Raw genomic sequence first — 12819 nt, forward strand, 5'->3', positions numbered from 1 at the left:
GTAAAAGGAAGATAAGCAAACATCAGCAAAATAAGTGAGGAGGCTGTTCACGTTCTAGAAATAAACCTACAGTGCAGACTCCATATAGCCCGAGTCAGGGACATAGTCCCTGACTCAATAAGTCAGAGCCCGCTTCTAATTTTTTTTCCGAATTGACCGACATAATATCACCAACTTCCGCGTTGTGGATGGTTAATTGTTTGTTAGATATTTTCTATTATTTGGCACCAAATTTTTGAAGTATTTACAAATTTTCCCCCTTGACCACCATGACCAGTGGGCTTCTTCAACATCGTGAAGTTCTAAGCTGTATGCATGTGCTATCCAACAGTGGTTTTCACTTTTTCAGCCTCCATATCAAATTTCAGCTCGATATAACGATTTTGAAAAATCAGTATGGGTCACCCCATAGGGTCACTCTGGTTGCACTTTGCTCACTTTTAACTTCATATTCTTTAATTAGAAGCCATTAAGTATCATTGTGCCGGATTTCGTCTTTTTAAAGCAATTTCTAAAAATCGGTATGGATCACCCCATAGGGTCCCTCAAGATGATAAGTTTTCCAACTTGAAGTCATTTTTATCTAGTAGGAGCCATTAGCAACCTCTGTACCAAATTTCAGCTTTCTACAACAATTTTGAAATTTTGGTGCATAATACCCCACCCACTCCGATGACCCCCACCGGTCAACCACTGGACCGATTTGGCCCATCTTCGAACTCGTTTCCTAACTTTGTCCAATACGCATATGGTAAAAATTTCAAGTCAATCGGTTCAGCCGTTTTGGCTCTATCGTGCCGGACAGACAGACGGACGGACATGACGGTTCCATAAGCCCTGACTCGGGCTAAAAAGGTGCGAATTCAATCACACTTTATTTGATCATGTTTCTGTGATTTATAGAAAATCGAAATGAAGATAAAAGCCGTAGAGGAATCTGATTGTGTGGTGGTCTGGTCTTGTCCTGCTGTGTGGTGGGTGGGTGGGCAGACAGATCAACTCCTCCCACTTGTAACGTAATGTTATGTCATGCTACTTTGACATTAGAATAAATGCGGTTTGAATGCCAAATTAGCGAGGAAACGCATTCCAAAAAGCGGAGAAATACAATTCCATGGATCTCCAATTGAGATATCTATATAACTTTGGTTGGAGACGAACCAATTTAAATATAAAGGACGGCAGGCAGCAGATCAACTTGAGATTAATCTGATACATTTGTTTGAACAAGAGATTTCCTGCTTGGTTGCTCATGTGAATAAACGCAAATAATTGCTTTCTGCTTCTGTTTCCCTTCTTTTTTCTGGTTTTGTTTCTTTTACGGCACGGCAAGAGTCACAACCCGCAGTGAAACGGAAAGTGCATCCCTTACTTATTATTAGCATTCTACTTCTAATTTCCAGTGGGAAAAGTGGGGTAAACACTTGTATTCATTTAAAGTAACGGATTTTTTTTTACTTATTTATTATTTCCCACAATTAAATTAGAGACTGACATGCAAACCAGAAAAAAATTAAACTAAATTTCAATTGCCTTGAAACACTGCGATGACTGCATACTTACATGATGCTAACGAAATAAAACCACTGACAGCTTATGACTCCAAGTAATTTAACTCGTCTTATTATTTTTTTGCTAGCCCGGTAATATAATTATGCCCATTTTTGGAAATGTTTGTTTCAATCGTTAAATTTTACAGGGCTGCAATTACGTGTAATTTGATGAGTTAGTGATATTTGAAACATTTCAGAAAGAGATTAACCGTCGTCACTAACCTAACCAACAGTTTTTCTTTTGTCCATCCATACCAGGAAAAATAGCCTTAATCGTACTTATCAAAAACTGATAAGACACAAGTTTACATCAATAATCGTAAGACTAACCTAACCAACAGTTTTTCTTTTGCCTACGACAGGAAAAATAGACTTATCAAGAACTGATAAGACACAAGTAGACATCAATAAATGAATGAATATTTATTTGCTCACTTTAGCCAAATATTATATTTATATAATTTAGATTGTGTCATTCGGAGAAAAAGAAACCTTTCCATCAAGCAACTTTAAGTGACAACACAAAAAAATGTGATGTACATACGACAGAGTAAACTTTGTAACAAATACAATCAAACACGCAAACAGAAGACTAGCTCAATGTCAAATGTAGTAAAAAAAGAAGTCAAAACTACATAATGCAATGCATCTACTTTTTTATCGCTATCCAACACCCAAACTAACTTGTTGCCTTGTTATGTACGTTACATGTGTGCAAGTGAAGAAAGATGGCTAATATTATTATCACCAAGAGAAGCTGTACCATACGAGTCATAAAATTGAGTCAGGTTTAGCAAACTATGATCTTCGTCTTCTTCTTGTGCAAAAGTAGAGCATCACATCTCTATTGTGCAGCATGACACGATCATCCTGACATGAAATACGAGTAACAAACCAAACGAGACACGAGACAAGTTCGTAATATTATGCGAATGGTCTGAATTTTCTATAAAAAATGCTCCAATTCGAAATTTCGGATGAACCCTGAACCTAAAAATCATGCCATGCTTTTCCTGAAATATCTATCTGTAAAACTAAATTTTCCTTACCTTCATCGAGCACTCTATCCAAATGCATAAACAAATTTGGGAAGATTGCGAGTTGTTTCTTATCCTTGATGAGCTGGGCCAAATAATCGGCCATATTCTGCGTATTCTGCTGGCTATTATTCATGTTGATATTCATATTGATGTTATTTAAGTGGTGATGATTGGCACCGTTGGTGGTTACGTTGTTCATGTTGGTCGCGTTGACATGGTTGTTGACCACCGTGGCCAAATTCGCCATGCTCGTGGGTGACAAACTGTTGCAGTTAAGGGCACTCGCACTGATATTATTCATCGTGGTCATCGTCGCCACAGCTGACGGGACCACGCTGACGGGTTGAGAGTTTACTAGGGTGACACCAAGTCCGTCACTCATTTTCATTTTTTGGGGCTAGACTCGCTTTTGGCACATAGATAAAGAGACTGAGTGAGTGAGAATTTTTAGATTTTTTCTTTTTTCAGGGCGATTATTTATCTCACTTTTTGACTGGATTGTTGTTACTATTTTTGTATTCGAAACAAGTAATTAATTAATTAATTAAGGCACTTATGGTGAAGAACACAGAAAATGAATGATTTCTCGTTTTGGAAAAAAATGTCGTTTGATAACGTCGTATATGGTTTTTAATATCTGATCCTATTTATTAATTATTATTTTAAAGTGCCGTCTTTATTAGTAGAGGAGGTTTTTGTAAGAAGATTGTGGGGACAGGAGGAGGACTTATTTAGCAATGTTTAATAAGTGCAAAGTTAGTTAGTCGGGTTGGAAGACGGATGGATGTTGCGTTGCGATGCGAGGGGTATAGAAACACCACTCACAAAGATTTCTCTCGGACTGACTGGCAAAAGTTTTCAAAGATTTGTTAAAGACGTCGTCGACAGAGTCAAGGAGGAAACAAGTCTTCTCACCCTTCTTCACGCGGACAGGGAGAGATCGTAACTGTGGCTGGCAGCATTGGTTCCGTCATCTTCTCATCTGTAATACACAAGACGAGACGACTCTTAAGACCAAATTCTTGGTTAAGTTAAAGAGTCAACATTACACAGCATGCATAAGAAGGTGGAAGAGAGAAGGTATCCCCTCAGCAGAGGAGTAAGCGAGCTACATACATACATTAATACTTACGTGAAGCTATGTATATGCTGCTTTTCTTAATGTAATGCTAACTAACTAGCACCATCCATCGATATGTATGTACATAGGACATTGGACATAGGTACACACAAACATTATGGTCGTTCGTCGTAAGCAATGCGACTAAATGAAAAATCCTTTGGACGAAATGCTTGATTTTAAGGGACGCGTCGACGTTGTGTCACTAGTGCATGAGTCATTTATAATAAGCAGGTTAAGAAATTGGTTCGCAGAATTAGGGAATCATGTAATATCTCTACTTCGCATTTTTCCTCGACTTTCCTACTTCCTACAGAAACCTAATTTTGATAAACATATCCCATTTCGCAGGGCAATTGTAGCCCTGCTTATTTTAGCGAAATGCAATCAATCCGTCATAAAATAGCAGCAAATTTGTAAACAGCTGGAACCACGCGAGATTGTAATGCACCTAAAACAACATCTCTACAACTTTCTTAATGATATGCATAGTTTAGTTATACTTGACCGGTTTCCCCGTAAGTAATGCTGTAAGCTCGCCAACACTAACAAACAGAGGAGAAGAAGATGAGATGAAATCTGTTTCCACATCTTCTAATGGATACTCGATTCGATATCTATACGAATGGAAGAGCGTAGTCAAGTGGAGGGTAAGAAAGTCGTAAGTAAAGCTATGTAGGTATGCAAGAGCTAGATACGCGTAGTAGAAATGTCTTAAAGATGTGGGTTGCGTCTTATTCTGTAAGATATGACGACGACAAGTACAATTGCATGAGATGCTCCACACAACAAATAGGAATACGAACAAATTCTACTACTTCCAACGTCTCTTCATCTCAGGAACGAACCATCATCAGTGGCCGCGGAAGCGTGGGGACAGAGGGACAATGTTCCAACAGTTGTTCGATGTCCCCATCATCTGCCCTGTTATACAAACCTATCCCTTCCCTATGTTAATGTCCCCACTGTTTCCGCGGCCACTGAGCCTTCATCATCATCATCATCATCATCCTCTCTGAGATCCATTCCATCCCCACCTAACCTAACCGATCTAAACTTTACTTGATAGAGAAAGACGTGCCATCAGCATTCACAACCTTTGTCCCTCTAAATTATTCCCCCCTTTAACATTCCTAACTTAACGCTGAACAAATTAAATCTATAGTGTTCATTCTTCCCGGATAATTCGAGGCACCATATTTCCTAACAAAGTTGAACTTGGACCTGAATAAAGTGACGGCGGCAATGAAATACCCGCAAGAACAATGCAGCTTAAAATCGGAAATGTGGACATGTTAAGAATATTAGAACCTCAGTTATCCTTCGTTCACCGCACACACACGTCCAATCCAACCGAACTTTCTTTAGCATTGTGGGACGTATTACAGCTTTGGTCGATTGGTCTCATTTCTAAGATTGCACTTTCCTATGGTTCCATAAAGCTAAACAACATTCAGCACTTTACAGGTCGGGCGAAAAAAAGCCGGGGAATTTACCAGCCTGGTAGATACATGCATACATACATATTACGTATACAGAAGCTTACATTTATATGTATGCTATGTATGAATCATGACAAAGTAACGCAACAACAAGTAAAACAATATCAGCCAAAACAATGCATGCGCCTCGTTTCATTCATTTCAATTCTTCCGGCCATCCATTAACACGATCCATTCACAAATTATACTTTTGAACGGGAAGTCGTCAAGGCGGAGTGGAGTGCGAGAGGGGAAAATTCAGGCAGTTTTGGTGTACAAATTATGTATGTTTTTAAAAAAGGGGGGAATAAAAATATTCCATTTTGAAGCATTGGTCTTATGTATGCCGGCTCGTTAAAAGAATCTCGCACGTAAAAAGTACGGCATACTCGGCTCGAGATGTGATATTGCAAAAAATCACAGCAGGAGATAATATAAGGACGTATGGAGTTCATACGGGGCAGGATGAAAGAGATTGCAGGAAATTGGAGGTGACACATCCTCCAAGCTAACTAGATCAATTTAGTTTGATTTTTAATTTAAGGGCTGAAAATAAATAAAAAAGTTGAAAGATTTTATCTCTTCTAAAGTTGTAGAGAGGAGACAAATTTGACAATTTAACAGATGGTGGATCGTTCACGTGTAATATTTCAGCCCTCTTTAAAACATTTCTCTCTCTCGATTTCCCCATAAGTAACGTTCACTTCATCCGCACTCCTCCTTCTTCTTCGCACGGAAATGGAACCAGCAAACATGATTTCTCGGATATTATTATATCACATTACGAGTTATGGGATGGGTTATGACCAGCTTCTTCGATCTACTTCTTTTTACTTTAGGTTTCATGTCTGACTGGCAGGTGTGGGCAAAATACTTGGTCAAAGTGCAGTATTTTTAGCCTTTTTCGTCCAAGGGCTTGGATTTTCAGGGCTGTTACACCCACAAAAAGACGAAAATCTACATACGTGAAGAAGATAACAGCCTTACGAAAATATATGTTTTGTGAAGAAATTAACGTTTTATCCATGTCAAACCATTTTTAAAATATCGTGAAAACAATGTCTATTGACCACGTAAAAAGTTAATTTCGTCACAAAAAACAGTATTTTCGTATAACTGCTGTATTCTCCACTGCTTGATTCTCGTCTTTTTTGTGGGTGTAACAGCCCTGGAAATCTAAACCCTTAAAAACATGGCTCAAAATACGGTATTTTAGTCAAGTATTTCTCCCACCCCTGCTGAATATGACTTACATCCGTACATTACGAGTTAGGTGGGAGGATAAGTACGTTATATGTCTGCTATGTAGCACGTACTAGTGCTTGCATATAGACTACCTGCTCACAGAAATGGCGTATGTAGGGAAAACATTAATTTTTAAGGCGTATCATAATCCCCATATCTTCTCTGACAGAGTTGACAGTTAGATTCATTTCATTTCGTTACATTACATTCCTACTATTTAACAGTATCCGTAAGGAGGAAGGAGGGGTGTAGATGGTTATACATAGTAATATAGAGTAGCCAGGGATCAATTTCAGAAAAGAATATTGTATATAGTCTACATTTATTAGAAAAGGTTAAACATTCTTACACACTTTGCTTGCCATCCATAATCCATATCTTTCCGCTAAATCTTGATTTTTCAATTTCTTAAATGTTAATTTCGTCCATTGGTCGTTTCATTCGTTACAGATTCTTTTTTGTCCTTCTTCTTACACAAGAAGTGAAGTGAGATTGCTCTCTTTCTTCGGCAGGATCTTGAACGAAATAGATACAGATCTTGCCGGGTTTTTATTCGAGTAGATCCATATAGACGAGGAGGCTGCTGCTGGTACAATTTTTTGAGAGCGGTCCCTCGGGAATTTTCAAGATTATAAGTGTTTGCAGTCTGTCTTCTGTACACCTATTTCACATTTCTTGAGTTTTCTCCCTGTAGTAGCGATGGAGCAGGCAAATCAGTCTGGGACAAGTTAGTTCCCCTTATTAACTCGGTTTTGCCTGCCTGCAAGCTGTCTCTTTTGATGCTTTCTCCACTATTTTATGAGCAAGATTGCTTCCCTCTCTCTGTTCAGTCCAGTGTTAAAATGTCGTCTGGAAATTAGCCCGAAAGTGAAGTAACTTTATTATTTCGGTGAAATATTGATGTCTTTGATGATAAAGTACAAGTAATATTTAGGACGGAGTTGGTACAAGGCTTTAGTTGGATCAATGAGTGCGATGAGACTTTATTATGAAGGAAATGGACGGATCCTTTCTTAAATTGAGTGAATTTGAGTATATTCTTCTTTGTTGATTTGACGCTAAGGCTGAGAGTAGTGAGTCGATATAGTCTGAAATATTTAGACGAAAGCAAGGTTGCATATCATTACTTACAGTTTTTGCTTTCGAGAGTGTTGTCGAGTATTAATTGTTAAGTGTGAAAAAACACTGTTCAGTATTCCATACACATTTAGAGAAGAAATAATAATTAGTGTTTTAGTTTCACATTGGGTTAACAACAAGGCAGAGGATTAAGTACTTTAAATTATTTATACATGACATTCTTCATTACTAATTAGTAGGGTTATACTTCTCCATAAATTAAGTACATGGATTGATCAGTATGTTGTTAATTATCAGCCTTGAGGTGCGAGTAATGAAGCGAGGAGGATGAGGATGATGCCACGTTGTTTTGTGTCAACTGCAGTAGCAAGACTGGTGAAACAGCGTTACGTAACGTTACATACACTTTTCCGTTAAGTCGTTACAATGACAAGTGTTAATTACATTCCATCAAACTTAAAATTAATTACACACTTTTAGTTTGGCAGAGTATGTAGATTAGTTATAACAATATTTCAGAATAGTTCTACGGTGAAGTGAAGTGGTGGCATAAAAAATGGTTTGAGTATGTGGCGTGGTGTTGACGATTGGTCGGGGTTGAATATGTAAATATATGATGAAAAAACGGTAGGGTGCAACGTTAATCTGGATTAATTAGATTTTAATTGTGCATAAATCTCTTCCCGTTATTTTTCCCGTGTGGTTGGTACCGTGTTTAGCACGTTCATGCATGCCATGCAAAATGCACGAGAGGGGAAAGGAGTGAGTTAAAGAACGTTGTATTGTGAAAAGTCATTACGTCGTCTGGTCTGGACTGTGGACATACATATTAAAAACAAGTTCGGGTCGTGGCAGTGGCCGCAGAAGCTGTGGGGACATGTGGGGACATTAACATTGTACGATAGGGGAGGGAGGGGTTTATATAACATGGGCAGATGATGGGGACATTGTCCCTCAGCCCCCACGCTTCCGCGGCCACTGGGTCGTGATGGTGGAAGTAGGAAACGTATCGATTCGCACTTCTACCGCTATGCAGCTTAATAACCAACAACTTTTTCCAGGATATAACGAGTTCCAGTGAGCAAACACTTCTTATTTTAGGTAATAATGAGCCGTGGGTTCTCTTTCTTTGTCTGGCAATTTTTAATAATAGGCTCGACACCGAGAGTCAAGACGGTTTTAATAAGCGGTGGTTGGTAGCAGCATGAAATGAAATGGGCTGACAACTCCTACCCTGATGCAGTGCAATATTATGTGCACAAAGTCTACGTGCCCGTGGAAGTTGTGCATGTTCAGAGATTTTTGTATAAGAAGGAATTGAAATCAGAAAGTAAAGTGGTTCCTGGTGCATGTGTTGAAATGCCACCATAGCTAATTTACCCTTTCGTATTGTTCAACTCGGCAATTATTATGCTAAAGCATGACCCCATCTAGCCAGACGGAGAATGCATAAGAAAAGCGATTCGACCCATATAAATATGTACAAAAGTTTGTAAGGAATACCTAAATTGGAAATAGTAAGGCACGGGATAAAAATAGATTAAAAGTAATTCAAAGTGGTGAAATGGAAAATATGCTTCCTGAAATCGTCATATACTAATTAACTAATCTAACTACGTTTACACAGCATTATAAATATGACAACGATTCGAATAATCCAATATAATCATCATTTTTTTACAAGAGAAAGTTTAAATTTTAAGAATGACCATCTTACAAATTTTGATCTTTTGTTGCGCGAATCATAAAAAATATACTACATTTTCCTACCTGCAATTTAGTTTTGCTTCAGAAAAGTATCCGAGTTTCAATCTCAGCAGATAACGACATAATACTGCGTCAGAAAGAAACTCTCTATGAATCATACAACACTCCATACTAATAACGTAAGAGAAACAACGCACAGAACCGAAAAAAACTAACTTTCTCTTTATTTCGACTTTTCTTCCTTTCCCCACGCAGAAAAAACACTGCTGCAACTGCGACTGCTTCCAAGTGTGTATTCTTTTCTTTCTTTCTTTCTCCATAATAAACCAGACCAGCAGCCAAGCCACAGAAGAATAGAGTGCAATGCTTTCACCCTACTGTTTTACTACTTCCGTTACTACTGAGCCTGAGCCCATAGTTTAGCAGCGGAAAACAAGCTACTTTCGTAACTTGATCAAATCACAACAACAAAAATAACCCGAAACATTAAATAGAATGCTACAGGGGCACAAATCAAGTATTTATGTACGGCTGGAGAAAGATTGAAAGAGTTGATTTCTTTTCATTCTTTCAACTAATGGGATTCTCTTTGAAGAGAAAGTACGATACAAAAGGTAAAATTATTGTGTAACGTTACATTTGTTGTTTCGTTTAATCTTTTAATAATAAAAGGTGTAGATTTATAATGTGTCATATAAACGGTTGTCTCACGCTACCTCATTCCCCCTCCTATTTAGGTATTTGTTCCACACAATAGTTTTGAATTGACAATAGATTAAAGATTGTACAAGTCATGGAATGGAATCCAAGTCAAATTATAGAATTCTTGAATAGGATTCAGGCTAAAATTGAAAGTAATAAAAGTACGTACGTAAAGTGAGAGAGAGACAGACGGACAGAGATATGTACGAGCAAAGGCAGATGCAATCTCTCCAAATTTTCGGAAAATTTGGATGTAAATGTTTTATTTGAATTGGTGTATCTCTTCTAAATCCATAACGTAATAATAACAAAACTTATCTACATTGGCAGATGTTTGCCCGTCAAAAAAAAACATCTGGAGGATATCGAGAAAGTAAACGGATACGAAAACGGAAAAAAAGAGCAGTCATTTCGAAATGTGTTCCAAAGAAAAAAAATGCAGACGTGGAAATTTCAAATCGTTCCATTTTTTTAATTGGCATCACTTGTGTACCGGAAGAAACAGTGCTTTTCTTCACACACAACCTGTCACCACGCCGCCGCCACCCAAGCAGAAATATTCGCTCGTGTTAGCCCTCAAACTGTTGATAGACTCAAAAGTGTAATAAATTGTGAGACTGTGAACGACGGCAACACCTGTCCCTGCCTTACAAAGTATGAACACGATAATAATAATAATGCGCAATTGACAATGTGTGTGTGTGACAACAACAGGCTTATATTTCTATTCTGTCATTCTTCGCTTATTTTATTTAGGAGGACACACCTTTCCGCTGCAGTTTCTTTTTGTTTACTTCTCCTTCTCCGCCCAACTTGTCCTGTAAACACTTTCTTTTCTCATCTAGAGAATCACTCACTCGTCATGAGTTCATAAATATCCAACATTCTTTTTCTCAGACAAAACCATGTCAGTCATACTTGTATTTATGCACTGGTCTGGATAGCCTCACTCACAATGGAGGTATCCCAGCGGATGCTCTCTGATTTTAACGAAATTAGTGTCAATCGATCACAAATTTGATTAGTATGAAATTTGCAAAAGATGCGCAGGTTTATCAGAGATATTTGCATCCGGAGAGGAGAAAACGCCCAGTAACTTGGAAAGTGTACAATTTGTCAACTTTTGAGCGCACTTTCTCCTCTTCGGTCGGATTGCAAATATCTCTGCCAAACCTGCCCATTGGGAGATCGTGTCTTTTGCAAATTTCATAATCAAATTTGCGATCGATTGACACTAGTTTTGTAAAAATCTGTGAGCTTACGCTGGGAGACCTCCCTTGTGAGTGACGGTGTAATAGGTAGAGCAACCGACCTTTTTATATTTTTAGCCGATATATGTACATTGTGCACTGTAAGTAACCATTTAATGTGCATAAGTGGTTATACATACGTCAACATCAAACGTAAGAAAGAATTTCCCATCCCACAAAACCCAGAACCAAGTCATTTCCCAAGAATGGAATATTGCATGTTCAGAATTGCGAATATGTAGCAAATAGGAAGGTGAAGTTGTGTTCTGCTGAATCAATGTGAGTGACTTTAACTTCCTCCCTCTCTTGTCCAGACGAATGTTGGCAAATCCACCAGCAAATAGTAAAAGTCAGGCGATACAGAATCAAACCGAGAGCAGAAACAATTTCATTACTTATCATGATTATTGTAAAAAAAAGTCGGCCTAGAACGATCAGTTTCTTGGGGTCTCAAGGCTTCCTTTCGTCCAAGCTATATTTAAGTGCCCGTCATTTGCATCTTATCGTGATGGCTTTCTCTGATGGATGGAAATAAAACAGAGCAAGTAACTCTACCACTAAAGTTGTAGCATTTTGTGCTTTTTTTATTGGACTGATCGTTCAAAATGCAAAATAGAAATATGATCAAGTACAGCACTGAGGCAAGAATGTCTTAAACTTAAACCTGACAATGGCACAAGTCTACGGACATCTATCTTAAATTCTGGTATTTTTAGTCAATCAATACTGCGGAACTCTCAACTCAACAACAATTGGTTTATAATAAGACGTGCACAGGAATACATACGTCAATATCAGACCCAGCGAGAGATCTCATTCCCCTCGAAAAGCAGTGTCCAAACAAACGTCATTTGTGCCGTTCTGCTTAATCCGCTAGATTAGAGACCACAAATCTCTCGCTCTCTTGCTGATTCTCCTGAGTTTGACACTTGGTCTAATCCCAATTAATCTCATGTTGTCCTCCTCCTTCTTAAAGCCAGATTCGACCCAACTTTAATTAAGCCTTGCAGTTTTAGTTGCCACTTTACATTAAACTCGAATCATCTTTAATTTCTTTTAAATTGAAGAAAATAAACTCAATTTTAACACAAAAAATAATTCGCATGGCGCCAGCTCAGTGTCATCTCCTTAAAATAATATGTTGCATGCATAGGTACTTTTTTCTCCTTGGTTTTTCATCGCTGATTGCGAGTTATGAATTGAATGAGTGAAATAATACGAAATATAAGAGACGCTTCTAATAAATTTCTGCCCTGCTGCAGGCCCTGTTTTGACCGAAGTGCTCAATAAACTTCATGGGTTAACTACTTCACTTTATTTTATGGGCAAAAATTCTACAGCCAACACTTGCACACACTTCGACCAAACAAACAGCAACCGCAGTCCCAACGACGTCGATGGTGAAATGAGGAATGTTTTTATGATCTCCTGCATGCTGACGGAATTAGAAATTAGAATTATGTCCTAGTTGCCCTATAATTTCCACATATGGGCAAGATTGCCTCCAAGAAATTTTCAGTGCAACCCGATCGACATTAGTGTGAGAGTGATGATCAATATCGTGTTAAATGTGGGGCAGAGTTAGTTAGCATTTTTATAAATACAGTATGAAAAATACGATGGATGCAGTTATCCAATCCT

General features: G+C 38.2%; 1 protein-coding gene across 5 annotated transcripts in view; it reads right to left on the bottom strand.

Annotated features, from left to right (window-relative positions):
- The window catches only part of LOC110858681 (protein held out wings), a 53339-nt gene that overhangs the window by 34444 nt on the left and 6076 nt on the right, over positions 1-12819 (bottom strand). For 3 of the 5 annotated variants that reach the window (XM_035858929.1, XM_022107520.2, XM_022107521.2), the window contains exons 2-3: positions 6789-7527; positions 2603-3575 (exon numbers count right to left, since the gene is read on the bottom strand). In XM_035858929.1, coding sequence (XP_035714822.1) covers positions 2603-2981 — 379 coding nt within the window. In that variant the 5' untranslated portion in view covers positions 2982-3575; positions 6789-7527. The remainder of the gene's footprint in view (positions 1-2602; positions 3576-6788; positions 7528-12819) is intronic. The other 2 variants (XM_035858930.1, XM_035858931.1) reach the window with 2 other exon arrangements.

This window comes from Folsomia candida, unplaced genomic scaffold, assembly GCF_002217175.1.
Source record: "Folsomia candida strain VU population unplaced genomic scaffold, ASM221717v1 Fcan01_Sc022, whole genome shotgun sequence".
In the NCBI taxonomy this organism is placed as follows: Eukaryota; Metazoa; Arthropoda; class Collembola; order Entomobryomorpha; family Isotomidae; genus Folsomia; species Folsomia candida.